The sequence below is a fragment of the Symsagittifera roscoffensis genome, chromosome 7 (genome assembly GCF_963678635.1).
Source record: "Symsagittifera roscoffensis chromosome 7, txSymRosc1.1, whole genome shotgun sequence".
Classification (NCBI taxonomy): Eukaryota; Metazoa; Xenacoelomorpha; order Acoela; family Convolutidae; genus Symsagittifera; species Symsagittifera roscoffensis.
Window position 1 is genome coordinate 44974451 of NC_087068.1, and position 25076 is coordinate 44999526.

The 25076-nt window shown below is 41.8% G+C and overlaps 1 protein-coding gene across 1 annotated transcript in view; it reads left to right on the forward strand.

Annotated features, from left to right (window-relative positions):
• The window catches only part of LOC134851144 (mitochondrial import receptor subunit TOM40 homolog), a 62883-nt gene extending 44035 nt beyond the window's left edge, over positions 1–18848 (forward strand). The window contains exons 2-3 of the mRNA XM_063867097.1: positions 16186–16500; positions 18034–18848. Of these exons, the coding sequence (XP_063723167.1) occupies positions 16193–16500; positions 18034–18646 (921 nt within the window). The 5' untranslated portion in view covers positions 16186–16192 and the 3' untranslated portion in view covers positions 18647–18848. The remainder of the gene's footprint in view (positions 1–16185; positions 16501–18033) is intronic.
• Positions 18849–25076: the final 6228 nt, after the last annotated feature.

The window sequence follows — 25076 nt, forward strand, 5'->3', positions numbered from 1 at the left end:
CCGTATGCTTTCTGCTTCAGGGTGGTGTCTTGCATCATCGTTTCCAAATAACCTTCCATGGAATTTTGGTCTTCCAGAGCCATTAAGTGTCCTCTGGCCGAATTTCTGCACTCCAACATCTCCATGTATCCACTGGCGGGTTCATCTATCGATAAAGTTTCCGACACTGTCAGTCGGTTATATTCTACTGGGACTAGCTGTCCTACAACACTTCCTTTTCCATGGTTCATGGGAGACGGTTTAAAGTCTTTCATAGTACTCTCCCCACATTGGCTGAGTATTTCCATTTCTAATGTTGCTCCAGTCAGAGTGCGGTCAACCTTCTTGGTTTTGTAACCGGTTGACTTTGTTCCTGTCATGAGAATGGGTGGCACCATCGCTACATCAGTCAGCATCCTGTCTGTGCCAGGCAATCGATCATCACCTTGTCCCAAATCCGTAGCTTCTTCGATTCGTTTTCTTTTCGCTGAGTTGACAGCTTTTATCGAGATTTCGACATCCACTTTCGTCTTTCCCGCCTTCCTCAATGTCACCTCACTGCCCAGTTTCATCTTCATTTCATTAATGTTGTCACTCACCAATTTTGATTGCATCGTTCTTTTCCGGGTTCTTGAGAGATATACCACTTCTCCTTTGTCTTCTTGCGGCGTCATCTTGATAGGAGAGTTGGCCTCACTCTCGTCAGCGGCTGAGTCGAGCAACAACTCGCTCAATCTCCCTTCACACTCGTCGAGTTTGTCAAGGACCTCCCGCATTAGTGGTCGGTTGAGACCTAGTTTCAAAATGGACTGGGTACCGTAGCTCTGAACTACTGTCCAGACCTCTTCCATAAAGGCGACTCTGTCCATTCTACATCCTGTCCTATTTTCATGGTCCCTGTGATGCACCTCCCACTCTTCTTCTATACTGAGCATGGTCTTGGTCATCTCATCCAGCTCCCTTCCAGTTTTTCCAGTTCGTCTTTTGCCCCATTTAGATCTCATCACTCTCATGTTTGGGCGGTCTAGTACTCCCCTGTCTCCATATGCTGCCAACAATAAGACTTCCGTGGGGTGGTCCCCACGGTTATCATGCCCTAAGATGTTTATCAGGGCGGTCAGCAACATGACTCCCTCTGGGTCCTCCAGAGCGAAGTCTCGATCCATTAACCTCCGATAGATCGCATCTACCATCGGTCCTACATATGCCTCTGCCAGGTCCATCAATTCATCCAAGTTGAAATTATCCATCTTCTTGCAAGTTTCATTTTAGTATCGATTCGATGATTTGAAATCAAGTGAGAGATTAAATGATCAATCATAATCTAGAAAAAAGGTCACGAATAATAATAATAATTTTTACGAAAAATTTTATTAATACGAATTAATAAATTTTCAGTGTGAGTAAGTCCTATCCCCACTCCCCGGACAAAATATCCATCGACGTCACCGGATATCAAGTCAAGATTGGATGCCGGAATAGGTAGTCGCCCTTCCTGGGTAGCCCAGGAAGGATCTTCTCGTTCGGTTTCAGGGTGGTGTCTTGCATCATCGTTTCCAAATAACCTTCCATGGAATTTTGGTCTTCCAGAGCCATTAAGTGTCCTCTGGCCGAATTTCTGCACTCCAACATCTCCATGTATCCACTGGCGGGTTCATCGATAAAGTTTCCGACACTGTCAGTCGGTTATATTCTACTGGGACTAGCTGTCCTACAACACTTCCTTTTCCATGGTTCATGGGAGACGGTTTAAAGTCTTTCATAGTACTCTCCCCACATTGGCTGAGTATTTCCATTTCTAATGTTGCTCCAGTCAGAGTGCGGTCAACCTTCTTGGTTTTATAACCGGTTGACTTTGTTCCTGTCATGAGAATGGGTGGCACCATCGCTACATCAGTCAGCATCCTGTCTGTGCCAGGCAATCGATCATCACCTTGTCCCAAATCCGTAGCTTCTTCGATTCGTTTTCTTTTCGCTGAGTTGACAGCTTTTATCGAGATTTCGACATCCACTTTCGTCTTTCCCGCCTTCCTCAATGTCACCTCACTGCCCAGTTTCATCTTCATTTCATTAATGTTGTCACTCACCAATTTTGATTGCATCGTTCTTTTCCGGGTTCTTGAGAGATATACCACTTCTCCTTTGTCTTCTTACGGCGTCATCTTGATAGGAGAGTTGGCCTCACTCTCGTCAGCGGCTGAGTCGAGCAACAACTCGCTCAATCTCCCTTCACACTCGTCGAGTTTGTCAAGGACCTCCCGCATTAGTGGTCGGTTGAGACCTAGTTTCAAAATGGACTGGGTACCGTAGCTCTGAACTACTGTCCAGACCTCTTCCATAAAGGCGACTCTGTCCATTCTACATCCTGTCCTATTTTCATGGTCCCTGTGATGCACCTCCCACTCTTCTTCTATACTGAGCATGGTCTTGGTCATCTCATCCAGCTCCCTTCCAGTTTTTCCAGTTCGTCTTTTGCCCCATTTAGAGCTCATCACTCTCATGTTTGGGCGGTCTAGTACTCCCCTGTCTCCATATGCTGCCAACAATAAGACTTCCGTGGGGTGGTCCCCACGGTTATCATGCCCTAAGATGTTTATCAGGGCGGTCAGCAACAGGTCTCCCTCTGGGTCCTCCAGAGCGAAGTCTCGATCCATTAACCTCCGATAGATCGCATCTACCATCGGTCCTACATATGCCTCTGCCAGGTCCATCAATTCATCCAAGTTGAAATTATCCATCTTCTTACAAGTTTCATTTTAGTATCGATTCGATGATTTGAAATCAAGTGAGAGATTAAATGATCAATCATAATCTAGAAAAAAGGTCACGAATAATAATAATAATTTTTACGAAAAATTTTATTAATACGAATTAATAAATTTTCAGTGTGAGTAAGTCCTACCCCCACTCCCCGGACAAAATATCCATCGACGTCACCGGATATCAAGTCAAGATTGGATGCCGGAATAGGTAGTCGCCCTTCCTGGGTAGCCCAGGAAGGATCTTCTCGTTCGGTTTTCCTGTATTTCATGCTTTCACGATCTATATCTTGAATCGTGACACTGGTCTCCTTTGCGTCCGAGGTCATTTCGTTCAACCACTCCAAGACTCGCAGATTCGTCAATTCTTGTTCGTAGGATTGCTGTTGCTCGTCGTCGAATTCCACCTCGGGTTTCGACCGTTCCTCGATCCCTTCCTCGTCGTGATCATCGACTATGTCAATGTCCTGTGACAGAGTTATTACTTCTAGACCTACTACTTCTTCCACTATCTTCTTTAGTTCTATCGTGTCTACTACAAAGTCGTCGCGGTAAGGGTTATATTTCTTCCTGGATCTTGTCCTGTCATTCTGTCGAGTCTGTATCGTGAACGGAAGATCCGGTTCCAAGTTCTTGGGAACCTCCATTTGTGCAGGGTCTTGCCAGTCCTCCTCTGCATAGGGTAAGGTTTCTTCATCCGCCTCAATCACCCCGTTTGGATCCAGGTTCAGTGGTGGATTTGTTCCTTCCTCTACGACTTCATTCCTATCGTTCTTTCCCCTGGTGCCCTTCTCGTTGACCTCACAGGCAGGGTCCATCATCAGGTAATCCCCTCTTCCATATCTGCATGTGAACACCAATCTTCTGTCGATGGATTGTGTGGCTTAATGTTTTCGTAATGAGCGGCTCGACCAGTACTCAGTCTATAAAAGCGCCCCTCCTGGTGCACCTCCGTAATCATGAACGGTCCCCTCCACTTTTTAGGAGCTTTTTCGTTCCTCTCGGTGGTATGACCTTCTGAAATACCCATACGTAGTCCCATACCGAATAATCTTTTGCACCAGCTGCTTTCCTGTCAAATATGTTCCTCTGCCTTGCCTGTGCTTGCTGAGTATTTCGTCTACATAAGTTGTTTAACTCCTATTGACGTCTTATTACATCCCTTACATTAACCTGTGGTGACGTCTTCTTACCCTCATACTCTGGGTAGAAGAAAATCAAGGGCAAAGACTTCTCGTGTCCGGTTAGCATCATGTGTGGACTAACTCCGGTGGTGGAATGTTGCGTGCTATTATAAGCCCCCATCTTTTGTGGAAGGTATCTGTCCCAATCGGTCATGTACCTTGAACAATAGACTCTCAGCATCGATACTAACGTTCAATTCTGTCTTCACACTAAGCCATTCGTCTGGGGATGCTACATCGTGGAGTGAGCCTGAGCAACCTGCGAGCGTCTCATAAGCTCTTTCGTGAGTTCCCCCACAAAAGCTGTTCCATTATCCGATTGAAATGTCATCGGACAACCATGTTTTGCTATCCACGTATTGATCAGGTGATCGCACGTCTCTTCTGCTCAGGCAGTTATGCAGGGCACAGCCTCTGCAAACTTTGTGAAGTGATCTATCATGACCAAGACTTGATTATAAACACTGTCTGTCATGCATGTCTTCTGGTGATCAATCTGCACCACCTCGTTGAATTCAGACGACTCGATCGACTGCAAAGGAAATCGTAACGTTCTTGGATTCTTGACTTGCTGGCATGACAGACATGCTGTTACCCACTTCTCGCATGCCTTTTTCATTCCAGGCCACTCAAAGCGCTTCAGGATCCTCTGATATACTTTGTCGATTCCCTAGTGGCCCATCTCATCATGCGACCTGAACAAAACTTCTGTCTGATAGAGTTGCGGCAACACTATCACGTTATACTTGTACAGGACTTTGTCTTCATCTGTTCTCTTGCAAGCCACGAACTCGTCATTGTTCAGATATAACCTTCCCTCTTTCTGCATAAAGTACTGTCGCAGAATGCGGTATTTGTCTTCCTCGAGGTCTCCTTTGTCCGGAGCACCATTTTCGATCCACCTTTTCAGGTTGCTTGTCATGCGGTCATTTCTCTGCGCTCTTAGTAGGTCCGAGAGTCTGTATCTCGCCTTAAAGTACGTCTTCATCGCCCTCATCTGACTATTCAGCTCATTGGGCTGATGCGTGTCTTCTTCCATCTTAACGCACCAATTTTTTTGCCAACGGCTGTGTCTCCTGTTCGAATGGCTGAAGATCAGTCCTGACTACCTCTTTTGTGGCAACAAACTTATCGAACGTTTCGATACCGCTATTGTTTCCAGATCATCCGCTGCGTTATCAAAGACTCTTCCACCTGGTATGAGGTAGCGATTACTGTCAGGTTCTTGATATACCTCCCTGTCTTGATTCCTTGCTCGAGTCTCCACTAGCAGTGCGTGGATCGCTAGCTCTGACAGTTCCGATCCTGGGCTCGAGTTCTTGTCTGAGTAGGTGTCGATTCCTGAGTTCCAGGAGTTGTGATCCATTGAAGAGTCTGCGATAGAGCACGTCCCCTCCTCCAGATCAGTTCTGTGCCTTCTTCGCATCCATCTGAACTCCCCGGACAAAACTCTATTCTCCAGGTCCTGTTTCTCATCAGGAACTTTTGCATCTACATCAGACTCCCCGGACAAACTTCCTTGTCCCGGGTGTTGATCTTGAAATCGCCTGTTCTTCTCACCATCCGTCTCCCCGGACAAACAATCTTGTACCAAGTTTCGTTCAACTTTCTCACCTTCTTTCTCCTGGTCCTCAATGGTAACGGTTTTCTTTTGCGTATCGTTCCCCTGTTCTTTCCGACCGTATGAAGTACTGGTTAAAACCTCGTGGGGTATTGAGGATACTAGTTGCTGAACTATTGTCCTACAATCCCTCTCGTTTTCTTTGTGTTGTCGTCTGGACGGCATGATCTTCACCTTCTCACTGATTCTCAGTGACGCCATTGCTGCTGCCCACTCGGCGTCATCTCTGGTCACTTCTCTCTCTAACAATCCACCCAGCATCCGCATCACTTGCGGTGTGACCTGCACCGCTTTATCCAATAATGAGATGCTGTTAATGTTCATGCGAGAGAGTTCCTGCTGGACCAGGTTCGAACGCAGCAATAGGTCCAAGGGCACCGGATCCTTCTTGGATAGAATCTTTAACTCGGCTGCTTTCTCTACAGGTAACTCAGGATGTCGTGGAATTGGATGTCCAGACTTGTACAACCATCTCGTCAAGGGAAGCGCTTCATAAGTTTCTTTGTCCAGAAACGAGAATCCTTCCTTTAATTCTGCCTGATTGGCTTGCTTCTGTTCCAATCTTTCGTAGAACTCGTTTTTTTTGCTGAGGCTGTCAGCATTCTGGTGTTTGTCCCGCATCCTGTGCTCAATTATCATGTGGTAGCCATATAACCTCACTATCCATCTACCAAAATAACTCTGATCCATCGAGTCTGTCTTCAACCAGGATAACGCTCTGTTGTCCACGCGTAACTTAAAGGAAGCGCTCCCCAAGTACGCGCGGTACTTTTCCACAAACGTGACCACTGCAAACATTTCTGCTTTTGGTGCACCATATTCATCTCGGTGTCACTCAACACCTTACTGCCATAGACAATGGGACGGAGAACGGTTCTTCCATTCCATTCCTGTTCCTGATGCAGTATTCCCGAGATGGCTACTACTGATGCGTCTGTGTCAAGAACATACATGTCCTTTTCACTAGGCATGCCTAGCACTGGCGCTTCGCACAGCTCCCGCTTTATGTTCTCGAAGGCAGTTTGAGCTTCATCGCTCCATTCGAACTTCTTTCCTTTGTTGCGCATCAGCCTCTGCATGGGATACACTTTGTCTGCATATCCTTTTATGAACTCACGGTACTAATTGGCAAACCCTAGGAAGCTCATGAGCTGTGTGTCCGATCTGGTAGCCTTCCATGTCAACACAGCTTCTACTGCTTCCGGGTCCGGCCTCACACCATGCCTGTCCACCATGCTTCCTAGATACTTGATTGAATCCCTCTGGATCTCGCATTTCGATGGTTTGCATTTCAAGCCTGCTCTCTTCATGCAATCAAAGACCTCATCAAGCCGATCAATGTGGTCTTCCAGGGTTGGTGTTGCTATGACCACGTCATCCACGATACACATCACAAGATTCCCGTATTTCTTCGTCACTCTGGTCAAAGAATGAGCCATCAGTCTTTGAAAAGTGGCTGTTGCGTTGCACAAGCCGAAGGGCATCCTCTTCCACTGGTACAATCCCTAATCGCATGCGAATCCGGTCTATTCTCTATCCTTCTTACGCAAAGGGACCCGCCAGAAGGCAGAACTCAAGTCCAATGTGGTGAAGAACTTGGCATCGCCCAGTTTAGAGAGGCTCGCGTCTATCCGCGGTATCAGGTACGCATCTTTTATTGTCACCGCGTTTAAATAACGAAAGTCGCAACAAAACCTAAGCTGCCCCCATTCTTTTTCGCCATTACCATCCCACAAGCCCATGGCAATTTCGAGGGTTCTATCATGTCGTATTCGAGCAACATTTCAATTTCGGCTCGGCACATTTCCGATTTATGTGGCGTCATCCGTCTTGCGCCTTCCCTGTGGGGAACAGCGCCTTCCTCAATTTCGATTTCGTGTTCGACGGAGTTACAGCAACCAATATCCGCCTTATATTTTGAAAATACATCCGCGTCCGATTTAAAACCGCCCGCAATAATTCAAAATCTCCCTCATCTATTTTACCTTTTAAGTGTTCTATTTCTGGCAAAACCGGTGTGTCAGTTTCTAGTTCACATGACGAGGGGCGTTCCGGAAAATTCGAGCAGCTCGACAAGCCGTCGTCTGTCTCAGACTTCAGTGAAGACAGTTTATAATTCATTAATCCTTTTTAAAATTTTATCTTTATTAGCATAATAAGGACAGTCTTTCACATTATATCTCTTCAAGTTTTGTGTCTCTTTATAGTCGGTCCTCATCGGAAAAGCGCAACCAAGTTTTTTTCCACGCTGGATTGAAACCGTGGTGTCCAGTGTGTTCAATAATACACTGACACACAGTCCGTTTCGAGTTACCGAGAAGCTCCGGCCCAAAATCAGTGAACTTTGACTACTTAGATTTGGTACCAAACAAACCTGTTTACTATCACTTAACGATTTTATATTTCTCATTCTAAAAATTGCTACTACCGCTTGTCCCGGCTGTAGTTTTACCTTTCTGTCTAAAAAGATTAGTACCTTGTTTTCATCTGTTAATATTCTTTTAATTGGTTTCTTAACATACTTCCGGTCCGGGTTCTTAATCCTTATTAAGCCGTTGTTCAAGTCAATCATCACGTCGAAATTCCTGACGAAGTCTCTGCCCAAGATGAAATGGTCGGAGTCATCCATATTCTCTACTACCAGGAAGCTCATCCAAAGATCCCGTCCTCCCATGTGGAGGACCGTTATTGGTGTTCTTCCGACTACTTAAATCGCTCCTCGATTGTCCGTGGCCAGTCGGAGATTCGTCGGAATTAGATCTTCCCTCGTAAAGCCCATTCTTTCCCATATTTTTTATCGGCATCACTCTCACTACCGCTCCTGTGTCCAGAAGCCCCGTGACTCCGATTTTCTTTCCGTTGGTGTCGAGCAGATGTGCAGTCACATCTGCTTCGTATCCAATGTGAACCGCGTCTAGCTCCATCATGGCGTCATGGCTTATCCTACGGACTTGGAGATCTTCTTCACCCAAATAGATCTGTCCTATTGGTCACTGTCTGTTGTCACATATGTCCTAGTGTAGATGCTAATCCCATCCACGTTCAGCATCACTTGATATGGTCCATAGACTTTCACGTAGCGCCCGTGAAGCTTCTTTAATCGAGGGCCACCCGTTGTTAGTAGTGCTCGCGCAGCTCTTGATTCAGTGCGTGGTTCCACCTGCCTCAGATAATCTGCATATGTGTCCAAATGCATCAAAGTGAACTCTGATGGTTCACTCAGATTTCTGATTACCTGGTGTCCCACTACCGAGATTATCGTTTGTTTTTTGCTTCCTTGTGGCACCATACCGAACCTCTGCCCGGAGATCACTTTTAGTTTCATGCCCAAACTACTTGGTGCTTTCGTTTCTTCGACCTCTGAAGGCGTTTAGTTTTTTCTGTAATTTATCAATTTCCAATTCGAGCTTCACCTTTTGTTCAATCTCCTTCGTCACCAATTCCTGCTGGACTCTATTTAGAGCATCCCTCGTGGCTGCCCTATAATCAATCTTGAAGTCATCCGCCGCAGTCACCGGTTCCGGTTCACATGTCTCTTCCGTTACCGCCTGCATCTTCTTCGTTGCCAGCTCTTGCGGTTTTTCTTTTCTGCGCGCCTCAGCTTCACTCAAAGGGCGAACCTTGCTGGCTTTCACACCCGATAAAGCTTCCTCATGCCTTGGATGCTTAATGTCTGCTACAGCATCCAAAAATTGCGGACAATCCGGTTTAAAATGACCTTCCAAGTTGCAAAAGAAACACCTCGGGCCGAGTTTTGCAATTACTCCTCTCATGAAATCTTCATGGTCGACTTCTGACGCATCTTCGTCCTCGAGGCTAAAGCCCATTGCTTTCAAGCCCTGTTTGTAAGTTGGTGGGCATGCTGACACATGATGGTCCGTCGAACTGCAATTTGCACAAGAGCGCCTCTTGTCCATATCGTCCCTCGGTTTATACCAATTGTTCCCTTGGTTTGCTGGTCCGTTGTTAAAATTACCATAATTGTTCTTGTAATATCCAGATCTCCATGGAGGCTTCAGCAAAAGATATTCTTCTGATTTGTTTATTAACTCCTCTGGTGTTGGCGCATTGGTTGAGAGTGGTGTGTAATGTGTTGCTAACATAGTTCGAAATTCATCATTCTTCACACCATCGATGAATTTCGAGGCTACTGCCAGGTTCATCCTTCCGTTCGACTCATCTGGTTGGCTACGCCTTCTCAGCATCTCCAAATCGTCTACAAACTTGTCTATCGTCTCATCTTCTCGTTGCCTTTGTTTCTCGAAGCGCATCATTGCTTGGTGTCCCTGCACCCCTGAGCCAAAACGATTTAACAAGACTTCAAAGATTTTCTCAGCAGTGTCCCCTTGGTACTGCTTTTTGGCCATCACGCAGTTTAGGGCTGTTCCTTCCAAGTTACTGGTTAGCGCACTGCATTCCTTCCTATCTGAAAAATCCTCTTCCTCAAAATGCAGTTTCATCATTTCTATCCAGGTATCAATACAGCCATCAAATTCGTCTTTGTAGCATCTTGGTTTCTTAAAAACCCTTCTGGACTTTTCGCTACGTTCATTGGTTCTAGATAACCTCGTAAGGAATGTCTCCAAAGACCAGTTCAGAGGTTCAAAGGCTGTGGCTATTGATGTAGCCTCTCTTGAATGCCCTGCCTGAGTATCACTGCCCCCTGACAAGGGTTCTGTACTTGGAACTTCCCTTCCGTCCGATTCACTCGGATTGATTCTTCCTTGGCTCGCATGACTCATCCCTGGGCTCGCATGACACCTGTTCCTGGAATCACCTCTCCCAGTCGCATATGTGCCTTGCGTCGGTCGTTCGTTTGAGGTCTGTCTGTTGCCAGTTGAACTTCCTCTGATGTTTGGGCCCCATGTTCTATTATCCCCTGTGGCATAGCCTGCTGAACTGCCCCTACCTCTAGTGGATCCATATATCCTTCTCCTATTTTGTTGGTCATTGGAGTTCACTCTCGGCTCCCTGCCGGTTCCTCCCGATTTTGGTTCCCCACTCCTGCTGCCTAGTAGCCCGTCCAACCTATCCATGATAGCCTGAGTTCGCCTCTCCATCATCGCATCTATCTTTGTGTCAAGAGTCCCAAGAGTCTGCTCTTGTTGAATTCTCAACTTCTCCATGTCGTCTCTCAATCGTGACTCTGTCTGTTCCGCTTCCCTTGTCATTCGCGACAAGTTCTTCGCAAAGTGTTCTTCTGTTCTTTCCTTCAAGCGTTGTTCGCTTCTACTAATTTCTTGTCTACTGCGGTTTATTTATTTCGGCAGACTTTCTCTCTCGACGTAGACTGCCCTTTCTAGTTCACTCATTCTTATTGACACCTGTTCATTCTGTTCTCCTCGGCTGCCCATTATGTTGGTCAAGGCTTCTTCAATCGATGCTCCGTTATCCACTAGTGGCGCCACAAGTGGCGGTGTCACTCTGTCGATCCCAGGTAGCTTGGTGCTGGTCAATATTCGGGCTTTGATTCTCTGCCTCGACGTCTTTTCATTATCCATCTCTGGATCCGCCGGTGCGTTGCTTAGCCCTGTGTTTCTAATCTCCTCAGTTCGCATTTCCGAATTCGTCATACTCACAAGGTCTCCTGACTGGCCTGATGTGTTTGTGGTTTTGCTTATTGTCCTCACCACACCAAATTGGTCCATGGTACCAGTCCCTCTGCCGGTGTATGCTTCATTCTCCTGAGTCGAACTATTGAGGCTGACTTGAGATCCAAAGTCAGCTTGTTCTTCATCGTCCTCTTCTTCCTCCTGGGATTCTCCGTCACGCCTGCCATCATGGTGTTGTCTGTGGGAGATCTTCTAGTTGCCACAATTTCAGTAGAGATGTCGGACAGTTCCGACATCTCTTCTCGGTGCAGTGTCCCGGTGGAAATGGCAAAATCGTGGCCTTGTTCTACCGGAGTAGATTCACTCGCCAGCCTTCTGTTTCCTCTCCCCTCCGGTCAATGTATTTCCCGGTTCTCATCCATGGCCTGGTCCGGATGGACCTCCACTTCTAGTATTGCTTTTCGCTCTTCTGAGGACTATTGACTCCTGGTCTCAACCATTCTGCCTGAAATCGTCTCCCCATTGTCGTTCCGGGTTCGTGTGATCCTTTCCACAAACGGGTCAGTCATTGCTTTTCTCTGTTTCTCAGGTATGAATTTCCTTGAGCTATCACTCACTTTAGGTATCCTTGACTTGTCTAGACTCATTTTTAATTTATCACTTTTTACTGCCTATACACTCAATTTGATTGCTAGTGTCCTGTTAGTCTAACTACTTATAACAATAACACAACACAATAATTTTCAAACGTTTCCATTAAATAGTGACCACGAATCCTTGTATGTTATCACAGTACTGCGTGTATACAATTTATTCACAATGATCAATTATAAATCTGAAGCTAGCACAGTATGATGATATCAGCCTACTTAAAAGATAGTGTTCTCACTACCCAACCAAGCACAAATATTATTAATTTAAAACCAAGATTGACAAAAGTAAGAATATTTTCTATGGAAAACGTGTGAGATTTGTACTTTTAGTCTGTCGCAATACAATAGTCGAACTTGTCTTTAGAGAAAGAACCTTCCCTGATTGGTGCTGCATCAAACAGACAAAACTTGAAGGCAGTAATTTTCTCAATTGGGCGTCTATTGCACCCACCGAGTCCTGTGTTACCTATCTGACTTCGGATTGCCCGAGCTAGACCTACTAAAATTCTCAGGGCAATCACTTTTCTCAAAAACGTCTTTGATTTCGATCCACACTAATTAGTTACACACTCCTGTTCAATTTAGACTTAGTGTCGCGAATACCCGAGTTTAGACCTGTTTTGTTTTTGTTTAGTTTTTTATAAAAGGCAAGATACCAGTGCAGTCACTGGTTCCCAGGCTATCTCCTAATAACCTAATGCCTTTAACTACTTTCTTTTCTGTTGTCTTCTTAAGTCTTGAAAAAACAATACCCCTCCGGATTGACAAAATGGAACCCTTCCGGATTGGCCAAATGGGACCCCTCCGGATTGGCAAAATGGGACCCCTCCGGATTGGTGAAAACAGGACTCCTCCGGATTGGGACCCCTCCGGATTTGTAAAAAAAAGCCTCATGGGGACTTTTAAAATTCTCACCCGAAACCCTTCCAGATACGTTCTCCAATGCTATTATGCTGTTTGAACTAACTAGGAAGGGTGTATCGTCTTTCCTTAGACCCTTCCGGATTGAAGTTAAGCCTCTTATTTGACAATTCACCCTAACGGTGATGGGTCTAATCACTAGCCTAGTTTCTACTTGACTATGGTTTTCTGGTCCCCTTAGCCTTCCCTTTTTGTCTAGAGAAGCTTTAAATTGCCTCATTCAACCGTTACTACCCTTTGGTAGGGGTGTAAGGGCTTTTCAAAATTTTTTTTATAAAACGTGAAGGGTTTACCTTCCCGACTTGGCGATTTGCTAAAAACAATCCTAAAAAATTTTCACGCTTACTTTTTTTGAATAATTGATGTTTTTATTAGTAAGCTCAGCTAGTTTTTGATCTAATGGTACCAAGATCAACTGAATCTGTCCAGTAGTTTCAAAGTTATTAACCAAAACGTCTTTTTTCTAAAGTCAAAAAATTTCTCTCTTATAGGTTCCGCCTAACTTTTTTCGCAATTCTGTTCTTTTCGACCTACAAATTATTGATCCGAGCTCAAAAGGCCTATAATTTTCTAGTTTAATGCAAAAACCCCGATTCAAAACGCTCTAGTTGAAAAAATTTGCCAAAAACTATGCTATTTGGACCCCTCCGGATTGATGAATCCACTAAATCAAACACGTTAAGTTCGATTTCTCTGTAACCCGGAAGGTTATTGGCACACGGGTTTTAAAACCTGTCGATTCACTAGTGGAAGTTGTCCGAACAACAGTTTTTACTGTCCTAACTGAAAAACTTCAAAAAGTTTTCCTATTTTGTAGCGTTTCGTTTCTTCAAAAATCAAGAAATTTCGGTTTTTTGTCTCCAATTAGTTCCAACCACTTCCGAACTAACTTTAACCGGTTCTACACATTATACTAGTACAGTTACGATGTGACTCACTAGATTAACGCTTTTTTCCGTTTCAAAAAATATCGATATCTCAAAAATCGCGATTTGTGGGGGGATCAAAATATCGCTATTTTGACCCTAAAAACCGGTCCGCTTACTGTGTTTTTGACTGAAAACGATATAGGAGTTTTAATTTAGGCTGTATACTTAATAATACTAGTAATACTATACCCCTCCGCGTTTGTTCAATATCCGAATTAAGGTGCTTAACTCGGAAATTCGCAGTTCGGTGAAGGGTCACTACAGTGCAGCTTTGTCGAGCACCCACAGATTAATATCTTATTTTTCTTGTACCAAAAGGTATACAAAACTTGTTAACGATACCCAACAGTCGACTGTTGTTGTCGTTGAGCCCCTTCTTGTCATTCCTTGTACCGCTTGCCGGATCAGTCATCTTCACTAATCCCGAGACCCTTCCGGATTGAGCGCAAATTAGCATTAACGTGCTTAAGTACTCAAATAACCCTACAGTACAAGCCTCACAAACGGACCACAAAAATGATCGTAACAATCCTGACTGATATAAATGCCTTTAACCACAATATATCTAACAACAACAAACGGGAGGGTCGGATCACATCTCGTCTGGGGGGATGATTTCTACTGATTTTATACTTTTTTTTTTTTACTGTTTTTGGTTTTTTCGGTTATTTTTAATGTTTTTTGTTTTTCTTAGGTACTATACTACTTTTTGTTTGGTTTCTTGTATATTTTTTTTAGTGTTTTTGGTCACGGACCACTCAGGAAATGGCGGGTACGCGAATCTCCCCACCCTTCCTGGTTCGTGAATTTTCGGTCTTAACTAGGTTAAAAAGCGATTCACGGGAATCCGGAAGGCTTCCGCGTTCCAAACTACCCTTCCGCCTCGGCGGTTAGGGCCTACTAAGGGCGTTATTATGACCATCCGCTCGGCGCGGAGTGCTCGTTAACGGTTCTGCCGGTCATGATGTTAAAAAAAATAACACCCAGGCCAGGAGCGCCATAAAAACATCTATGTAACATTCGCCCGGAAGTTTATATCGACGGAAAATAAAGCTAAGCTATAAAACGACTGGCCAGCGACTAAACAAATCTCTACATGCTTTTCACCGTCTCTACCAAAGCCAGTTGTTTTGGTGGTCTTTTCAACATCGGGTCGACAAAAACGTTACTGTTCTCCGGCTTCGACCAGAACGCTCAAATTAACTTACTTGCATGCAAAATTAGTGAGCTCATGGCTGGGTCTCAGTATCCCCAGACCACGAGGTCACTCCTAAAAACAGGGCTACTACTATTTGTCATATTACGATTGTTTTTGTTCAGTAGATTAAAATCATCATCTCCATCGAAGATGGATCAACCCTTTCCTTTATCTCCTAGCTTCTCATCGTCAGAAAATGAATGCAGATGTTAATTAAATTCAATTCAGAACATAACCAGGAAGCTAAAATTTAGTTTAAAATGGTTCAAGTTCAAGTCCCAAGAATCCGGGGAGATAACACCCTTATTACCTCTCCGGAACGCTGGTTACCACCCTTCACCGTTAGTGTGAATGGCCTCGCAACGATTGTAGCGACACAATCGTTGCAATTAGGAGCGGTCTCTGCTAATAATCTGTTGTATTCTTCTATCTCTTATCATCGTCTTTCTCACAAGTATCGTCGTTGTTGTTTTCGCAACTTCTATCGTTGTTCTGTTTTATTTTGGACTTCTTCCAAAATGGCCGTTTTTGACGTTTCTCGGAAACTCTGACGTTATCATTCGAAAATTTAAAATACCAGAATATTCTGACCTTCACAGTTTGTCTAATTGTCCCAATAACGTCGCTAATCTGTTAAAACTGCCAATTCTCAAGGTCAGCGGCTAATAACTCGAACTGGCCTTTTTTGTTAATTCTGGTCGAATGTCACAAGTCTTCCTCTCTCAGAAGACAGCTCTTTGACCTGATTCGAGAATCCAGAAGGACCTACTTGATTTTCCGTCGGTATGTACTTCCGGTCGAATGTTACATTATAAGTTTCAGGATGAAAGTCTTTATTATGATTAAAATTTAAGGCGTCAAAAGCTATATTCCTTGGGGGTCTAGGACAACAAGCCGACGGGACTTCAAGCCGAAGGGACTTGAGGCCGAAAATTAAACTTTACAAGCACCTCAAATCAATATTTTTTCATCTGTAAAACGTTGCTTTTCAAAAGCTTACGCTAGTTTAGTCCATAATAAGCGTTATTTATGACAATGAATCACTTGGGATTGACATCCGTTAATGAGCCGGTTTTTGAAATGCATAAATTATAAACAAGAAATTTGACTTCAACCGTGTTTTATTTTTCAACTTTTCTAAACATCATTTGGAGGTTGAAATTTTATGAAAACGCTAATAAATACCGACTAAAGATCAAGAAAATGAGAAAATCTTCAGAAAAGTGTTCATGACTTAATGAGAAAATTTTTGGCTTGAAGTCCCTAATTTTACGATTCGGCTTGAAGTCCCGTCGGCTTGATGTCCGGCACCCATTCCCTGGGTGTCTTTCAGTGTAAGTACTAGTGGAACTTCTTATGAAGTTGGAATTTTTTATGAAAGTACTTTTAAGAGTTAATGGAGAGTGGTGGAAAACCCGAGCAAACCGTGTTGTTCCCAAACAATCCTGGTTTTCAAGATGATTGGTCGCGGAAACTCAAAGACTTGTTTCCAGTACCATTAGATGGGGCTCGGGTTGTTCTTAATAGAGTCTTAGCCTCGAGGTTCCAAATGGCACACACGGTAAATATGGGAGACTCAGGTAGCGCAGGAGCTGTTCCAGGAGCCACTGCAGGACCACCGCCTTATTCTTTCCAGGCAACGTGCGTTGGCAAAGCCGAACACGAAGAGCTGACTCCAGTATTCATGGCGGAGATTGATAACACGTAAGAAATCGAAGGCCCGATGTGAATAGCCATTTTGATTACGTTTTTGGCAAGTTGTGCTTGTTAGTCTGGAACACGTGGTTCTTGGTAAGGTAATCAGAATAGTGGGGAGAAGGTTTGTTTTGAAATATGAATTAATCGGCGATCTTGAAAACATACTGGGGAGGCTCTAAAGCTTGCTTGAGCACCTATGGGTAAACATTAAATAAATACGGGTGCACTTTTAAGAGTGAAAATAGGTCTGAAACTTTAATAGTCCGGGTGCTATGTGGAGTGCAGTAAAAAAGACAAGTTTTATATTAACCAATCAGAATCGAGAACAAAATGCAACCTTATTTATTTCCTAAGTGTGCTTTCTGTTTTCAATTCTTAATGGTTAATATAGTATTTGTCTGTTTAATGACCTGTCTACTGTTTGCTACATATCCAGGTTATATATACCGCAGAAAAATTAAACCAGCTACAATGTAATCCAGCCAAAAGTACATAACTTTTTTTTGTTCCGTTCATTGAAAATTTAGTTTGATTTCGAGCAAGTAACGCGATCGAGTAACGCTCGTTACATGGAAACAAACTTACTGTTTTTTTTCAGATTTTTCAGAAAAATTTGATTTTACTATAGAGAAAACTAGTTTCGAATGTTCCATTTAGCGCTTGTTTGGCAAAAAAAATATTGTGCAAAAACTTAGAAACAAATTTTGATTTTTGTAAAAAATTGTTTTTATTCATTTTGTTTTTTATTCATTTTTGGAGACAAATATTGTCGATCATGCATAATTTACTAATTTCGTAAGCGATGGTATTATTCTTGAATTACACCACCCACTAGAAACGACACTTATTTTAAGAAAAGTAAATAAAAACGTTTTTTTTTCTTTTATGAATATGGTCGGAACATTGTGCTTCATGTACAGCAATCGGCTACCTTCATGTATTGGAATCGTGTACTAGACTTTTTCCCCCGTTCATAACTCTAGGCACAAGACTCTCTCTTTGATCTGGACTCATTTCCTGGAAGCCTCTATTCGCAACAGATTTACCGCTACAAGTTTTTTTTGCATGTTAGCATTTTGATTATCTGTCTCCTACGATTTATCTTTTTAAGTGGTTGTAATTTTACCGACTCGATTTGTTAAAATTTAGTTTTTTGTTTTTGCGTATATTATATCAGCTTAGTGGCCTCATATCGCGTTATATTGTTCGACGAGCATTTTTTTTTGTGTATGTGTTTTGAGGGTGAGGTGGACTTGATAACTTTTTGTTAGTCTTGAATTTTTTTGAATTGTTTTTCGGCTTTTTTAATCTTTTTTTTCGGCTTGATCGATTTTGGTCTGTATTTCATCGGGATATGCTAATCGGCATCGATGCTAATTTTTTCTTCTTTTGTCTTGGCTCGTTTTTTTTTTCAAAAATAAGCTAATTCATTTCGATAGATCTAATTTTTTCGACAAATTCGAATTCCTTAGATATTTTTGACGTAGCCTTTTTTCGTATCGCAAGTTTTAAATTTTAAAAAGGTTCTGCTCGTTTTAGCGGCAGTCTCAATGGGCAGATAATTAAATACCTCAACAGCCGGGTGCGATGCAAAGCAGTTCTCCAGACCCAAAAGTCTAAATGGGCAATGTCGCAGGCTGCCTTGGACTACAAGGGAAACTCATACTCTGCTTCTCTAGTGGCCATTAACCCCGACCTATTAGCTTGCACAGGAGTGTTATCCAGTAGTTTTTTGAAGCGAATCACACCCAAAGTTGACATAGGCTCCGATTTTACAATGCACAATGCGCAAGGACAGTTGAAAACATCTATGGGCGTGCATGGAAAATACAGTGGAGTGAACTGGGAGATATTTGGCAACGTGAACAACGCTGGTTTTCAGACTGGATACTATCATGAATGCAGCAAAACAACAACTGTAGGGGTAGAATGGGAGTGTTCTTCAGTTCAAGGGGAGTCGAGTGTAGCATTGGGGTACAAAATCGACATGACAGAAAGTGGGAACTTCTGTCTTCGAGGCTCAATAGACTCCAATGGAACACTCAGTGCTGTGTACGACAAGAAAATGCACCCTTTCACCTTAACTCTAAGCGGAAGCATGAACCACAGACGAGGTCTAAGTAAGTTTGGACTGGGATTCACAATAGGCTAAAGCGTTCTCAGCCGCTGAACTAAATGACGCTGACATTGTTTTATGCTCTGAACTTTGCTGCCAAAATTGATCGAGTTATTTGGGAGAAATTTAGAGATTCTATAGTCTTGGATATTTCGAAACGAAATCAAATGCGATATATTCTTCTGATAAAAGTCTGGTGCTCTTCGTTGCAAGAAGCAGGAGTTAACTACTTTTGAAATCTCTGTTTTGTCAAGGTTCAAGTCAAGTTTCTTCATGGCTTATTGTCGAAGTGTTAAAAAGTTTAATTTGTAGAATTCACAGCTGAATGTAAAGTTGATTTTTGAAGACATTGGTTTAAGTGATATATCAAATTGAAGCACTTTCTGTCTCGATTCGATCGATGTTAAAGTTTGTGAGAGCAAGTGTCTTGTAATCGCGAGCAAAATATTTCCCATTAATACTTTTTTTACAAATACGTACGAAATTGGTGCTGGTTAATCAGAAAAATGGACGTTTTTTAAGAGTCGATGAGCGTACGTAGTTCAGACTTTTTATAGGTCGTTATGATTTTTTTTGCAGGAAAAGTCATATAGTTTGTTCAGGCTCAAATTTACTATTTCGCGGTTTGACTTTTAATTTCTCTTAAAGTTCAATTCATTTTCTTTGTCAAAAGGAGACAAAACTCCACTATCAAACAGCAAATATTTTAAAGTCACAAAAAACGATCGACTTCTTGTTTCGAAAATGGAATTGAATTTTAAGATTTTTAGGAAAATAAAAAAATTTACCTATTAATCCAGTTTTCTCCAATTGGGTTAATTTTATCGAAAAGATGTCAATCATAAATCAGTCTAAAAATTCAAAAAGCGTTACGACCATCTATTTTTTTCTTCGTAATTCCAAAGTTGAGATTTTTTTACTGTTTACTTGCAATTGTCTGTTGGCTATGTTCCTTTACTGGTATAGCACTTGCTTGCAATATCAAAGGCTAGGTGTTTGATTCCGACCCTGGCCTGTATTTTTTCAAGTAACTTTTTTGCCTGTTTCCGGACTAAGTGTGTATGCCTGTTGTTTGTCAGCTTCTTAAACGCAGCAAGTAGATAGTTGCCGTAGAAGCCATTTAAGTTTTTTCATCTGCAAATAAATATTTCTGGGCCTTCAAAAGAACCCGTTTTCGATCAGTTGCTCGCGAACTCAGCTAAAGCCACCGTCAATTGTGATTAACAAACAAAATTTTGGAATAATCATTTTATTATTACCCTTCCGATAGCAAGGGTATTGCAATTGGCTACTAGACTTTTTTTCCATTAAACAACTTTGTCCACAGGACTCATTAAACTGGTGATACGTTGGTTCATAATGAATTCAAAATTTGTAGTGTCTCTTGAACGCTTAGCCTGGTGGTAACGAATACGCCTGGGACGGCAAAGGTCCTGGATTCGAACCTGACCAGGGCCAGTTTTTCAATTGGTAATTGTTTAAGCAATTTTAACTAGTTGTTTTAAGCTTTTAAAAATCCGGCTGAATCGAAGTTTGCTTTTCACATTGGTTGTAATTCAACCATCTCGATTTGTTCAAATTTCGTTTTTTTTTCTTTTTTATCGGATCAACAACTTTAGGCCTAATTAATATCTTTTCAGTGGCCTCTTATTGCGTCGTTACCTCCGAAAAAAAATTGTACGCGTGTGTGCTCTGACGGCAAAAGGGACTTGACATTTTTTAATAAGTGTAGAATTTTTCTGAATTTCTTCTCGGCATGTAGGGCTTCTTCTGCTTCTGCTCAGGTTTTTTCGGCTTTGTTACCGCTTGGTAATTATAAATTCAAGTCCAATCAAGCAACCGGTGCATCTGGCGTAGAAGTAAAGATGGTTAAGATTTGCAGTTCGAATCCGGCCGGGCCTTTTTTGTAAACTAGCGTTCCTGTGCTTTTTCGGATTATTATCCGTCTGTTTATTTTTGTCGGCTTAGATCCCGTAGCTCGATGATTCAGCTTCATTCCTAGTTGCTGTACTCCCCATGCTTGAGTCGACAAAGCACGGAAGTTCGGTTCCAGCTAAAACTTCATGTAAATAGAAAATTTGGCTTCTTTATAGCATTCCCGAAGCTTTTTGTACAGTTTATACTGATTCAGGTAATTTTTTTCCGGGAATCATGAGCTTTTGTTGCAATTTCTGTTGACGAAGTCGAGTTTTTGAATTTTTCTCTGTCGGAGTTTCATAACAGTCATATTTGTATCGCAAGTGGTGCGAAGCTCAGCTTCGCCTCAGTGTAAAAATTTGGCACCGTATTTCAAAGATTAAGACGCTCAAAGAATCTTAAAGTAAACACTTTAATCAAGTCGCCACTTAAACCAATACAAGCAGGAAAGGGGGAGGAGAGTTTCCATCCATATACAAGCGAAGGGTGAACCACTTAAACCAATACAGTAAAAGGGGAGGATATTATTCATCCATATACTAGCGGAAGTTGCAGTAGAAATAAAATAGCTAGAAAGGAAAGGTACATAGTCAAGCTAGACAAAAGCACAAGTGTCAAAACTAGACCAGGAAGGTTTCGCTAATAAATTAGGCAATTATGTCAGTTCTAGAAAACCAATCTAACCTGGTTGGGTTTGAAATCGATGACATGGGTATCAAAACGAAAAAGTTAGAAGCAAAACTAGCATTATCGTTTCCGAAAATACTCAAGCATTTTGAATCCTCTATGGGTATTGTCAATCACATGTCTAGATTTCACTAAAAAACAGGAATGAGAGGAAGTTAAATTGGATTGCCGAAGGCGACATTTTTCAAAAAATACTAGCACCAATTGCTGAAATATCAAAGATGAACCACTATGATGCTTCAGACCAATGCAGGATTAAATATAGCCCAAGTCACACAGAACTAGGAGCAACCGGACATATCGGTACTTGTTGCCTTCACATCAAAATGTTTAATTACCGCGAAACAAAAACAACACGAACGAGCGATAACTTCTTGCTTTCGTATGGTCCTGCGGTTTCTTTCGCAACTATCTTTTAGTAAATCAATTCAAAGTTTTAACTGACCAATAAAGTCAGTTGTAGCATTAACAGAGAATACAAGAAATGAGACTTATCAGTCAAGACTATCTAGGTGGGCAGAAAGGATTTCAACTATCGAGTATTCTATCTCATTTTGCAATAGGTGAAATTAGGACACTTTCAAGCCTCACGTTACGATGAACAATTTGTAGTCAAAGCGTTTCCTAAGTCGACGAAGTGTGCCAGGCAAAAAACATATCCAATCAAAATACCTCAGAATAAGAGAAGGTCAGGAATGTAATTAATGAAACCCAATCAGTCATTACCGAATTATCAATTTTTTTTACGCTGTGAATCTAGACAATAGTTCATCATTCGTTACCGGATCGCCACATGAGGGCAATGAAAAATGGGAAATTTGCTGGCCAATCAAAATTACCCAAGCTTACCCACAATGCAAGTCAGTTCAGCAAAGTTAACGGTTTTATTTTATCCACTCAAAGGATTTAGATAAATGTACATACATCAGTAAGAAGGCGCAGCGTCATGTAGTTTTTATCTTAACCAATTAGATCAATTGATTTAACTTTATAGTTCTTCTGAACAAAGTTTTATAGAAAATGTCAGAATTTTACGCGGCAAATTTTTGCCAATCAGATCATTTAATGCAATGTATCAATTCTTCGCAAGATGGAGATAGTGAATGCGGTGGAAGTTCTATCCATTTAGAATACTTAGTTCCTACTTTATTCACAAACACACCACAGTTAACTGGAAACTGGATCGATAGGAGAGGGCTAAGAATTGGAGTTAGCCCAATCAGAAGAAGGGATTTCGTACTCAGCCATATTGTCACCAATTTTATGGCACAGTTAGATCTACAAACTATTTGTCAGATGGAAAGACCGTAATTGTGCAGAGAAAGGACAAACGCTAGATAGCTGGGTGAAACACTGAGGGCGAATAGAAGACGAATATTGCTGGCAATAAACAAAAATAGGACAAACTATGCCTAAATGTTGGCTAACCTCAGAAGTAAGAGACTGAAGAGATTGGCTACTGTTAACATTGTATTCGGACAAGTGAGGAAAATCAACTTGTCATGACACTCATCATATCAGTCGATTACAAGTCATTCACAACGTGACAAGTGTTTCACAAATTCAGAACGAGATCAGCGTATTGTAAGATCCTTAAAACCACCAATTCGTTCAACTCTTCAGAACCTCTGCCAGGACTCACCGATTCAAACGAAGAACTTCAGTTGGATTTTTCTCGATCTCTTTTTGATTCAAAGGGGAAACACTCTTCATTTTGTTGCCATTGATGGTGTTTCAAATTACCCATCAGCTTTAATCAATAGAAACTCGGGGAACGAAAGTTTCATCAATTTCTTATATGGTTATATCGATCAAAATTGTATTTTGAGTAATTTGGGGACGGATCAACATTCAGGATTCAAAAATGCTAAAACTGCTTTTTTGTAAATCTTGAGAATTCATCAAATTGTCTGCCCAGTGGGAGACCATCGCACTCGTGGAATGTTGTATTCAGACATTAAAACGGAAAGTGGGTACTATGCGTTTGGATCCCAATTTCGACAATTTTCAATCAGTTAAATCTGTCCTAGATATTCGCATAACAAGTCATTCTGTCCCTAAAAAATTGCTATTTGAGCTTTACTATGCTTACAAACCTAATACTGAATGGTCATTTTTAGGGACAAAATTATCAATTCTGTAAATTCAGATCAAGAGAAGTTAGAAAGATCAATGCTGAAACCTGAAGAAATGAGCGAACAGTGGTTCTAGGACCAGACTGAAAGTGGTGAAGAAAAAAATAGCTAGCAGAGACCTTTCACCAAAGTGTACGAAGCAGATTGAGGAATCAAATCGATAGGACCCGAGAAAGTCAGGTCCAGGCGGCAGACGACTGGAGTCTTCACAAGAGACACCTGAATCACAAGGAAGGATGGACGCCCTAAGAAAGTTAACGGAGAGCTTGCCTTACAAAAATTCTCTTTTTGCAAACCGCTTCGTCTATGAGACAACTTGAAAAATTTCATAGCTTGAAAAGATAAATCTAATTTTTTCGCGAACCGAATCAGTCTACGAAAAACTTCAATTTTTTCAAAGTTTCTGAATAGCTTGCTTAGAAAAACTCATTTTTCGCAAAACGAGTCTATCTACGGTAAATCTTGAAATGTTTCATAGGTTTAAGGCTTGGATAGCTTGCCTAGAGAAAAAGTCAAGATTTAAGGCTTGAATAGCTTGCCTAGAGGTTCGTCTGAGACAACTAGAACTATTTTATAGTTTCGTAGCTGGAATAGCTTGCGTAGAAAACGTATTTATTGCGAACCTATTCAGTGTATGAATTAATCCTCATTATTTCGAAGTTTCATAGCTTCAATAGGTTGCTAAAACTTAAACTTTTCGCGAATCGATTTGGTCTACGCAATGACTTCATAGGCTCAATGTTTCATAGGCTCAAACTTTTCTAAACCAATTCCCTTTTAAATATTTCAACGTTTTGTAGCTTGGATAGCTTGCTTAAGGAATTTTTTTTGCGCACTGATGTGCTCTTTGAAACAACTTGAAATTTTTCAATGTTGCATAGCTTGACTAGCTTGCTGATTGATAACTTGAATTTTTTTGCAACCGAAATAATTTGAATAATTTCATAGGTTGTATATCTTGCCTGGAAATTTTCAACTTTTTGTACATTGATTACCTTTATGAAATCTCTCTAGGCACATCTCTCTTAACACGAGGGTCATGCGTTCGAATCCCGCTTCGGTCACGGCTGGAGGGGTCCTAGTGTCATCCGCCTCCTCAAGGTGGGACCGGCTGCGGCAAAATGGATGACATCCCCCCCTCCCCCACGGTTGGTCCTGCACTGAGCAGGCCGGGGGCAAAAAAAAAAAAAAAAAAAAACCTTTATGAAATAACCTGAATTATTTCTAAGTTTTGAAGCTTGAATTGCTTGCTTATGAAAAGTTTTTTCTGAACCAATTCGCTTCACAAAATATCTCAAAGTTTCATGGCTGACTTACTTATCTAGAAATCTTCAATTTTTTGACTAAACAATAGGTTTCGGTCTAAACAACAATTTGAAATAATTCAAGTTTCCATAGCTTCAATAACTTGCTAAAGTGAAACTCTACTTTTTCGCGAACTGATTCGCTCTAGCAAAAATTGCTCTAAGTGTTTCAAGTTTGCATGTGAATGGCTTCTATAGAAAAGCTTCAAATTTTTGGCTATCCGATTCGCTTCGTTTCAAAGTTTTATGGCTTGAACATCTGCCTAAGAAAAATTTTAGGTTTAATGAACTGATTTAGTTTGGAAACACTAAAAACTTCAAAAGTTTTGTAGTTTGAATAGCTTGCTCAGAAAAACTAGAAGTTTTGGAGAACTGATTTGGTCGATGGAATAATTTGAAATGTTTTAAAGTTTCACCGATTGA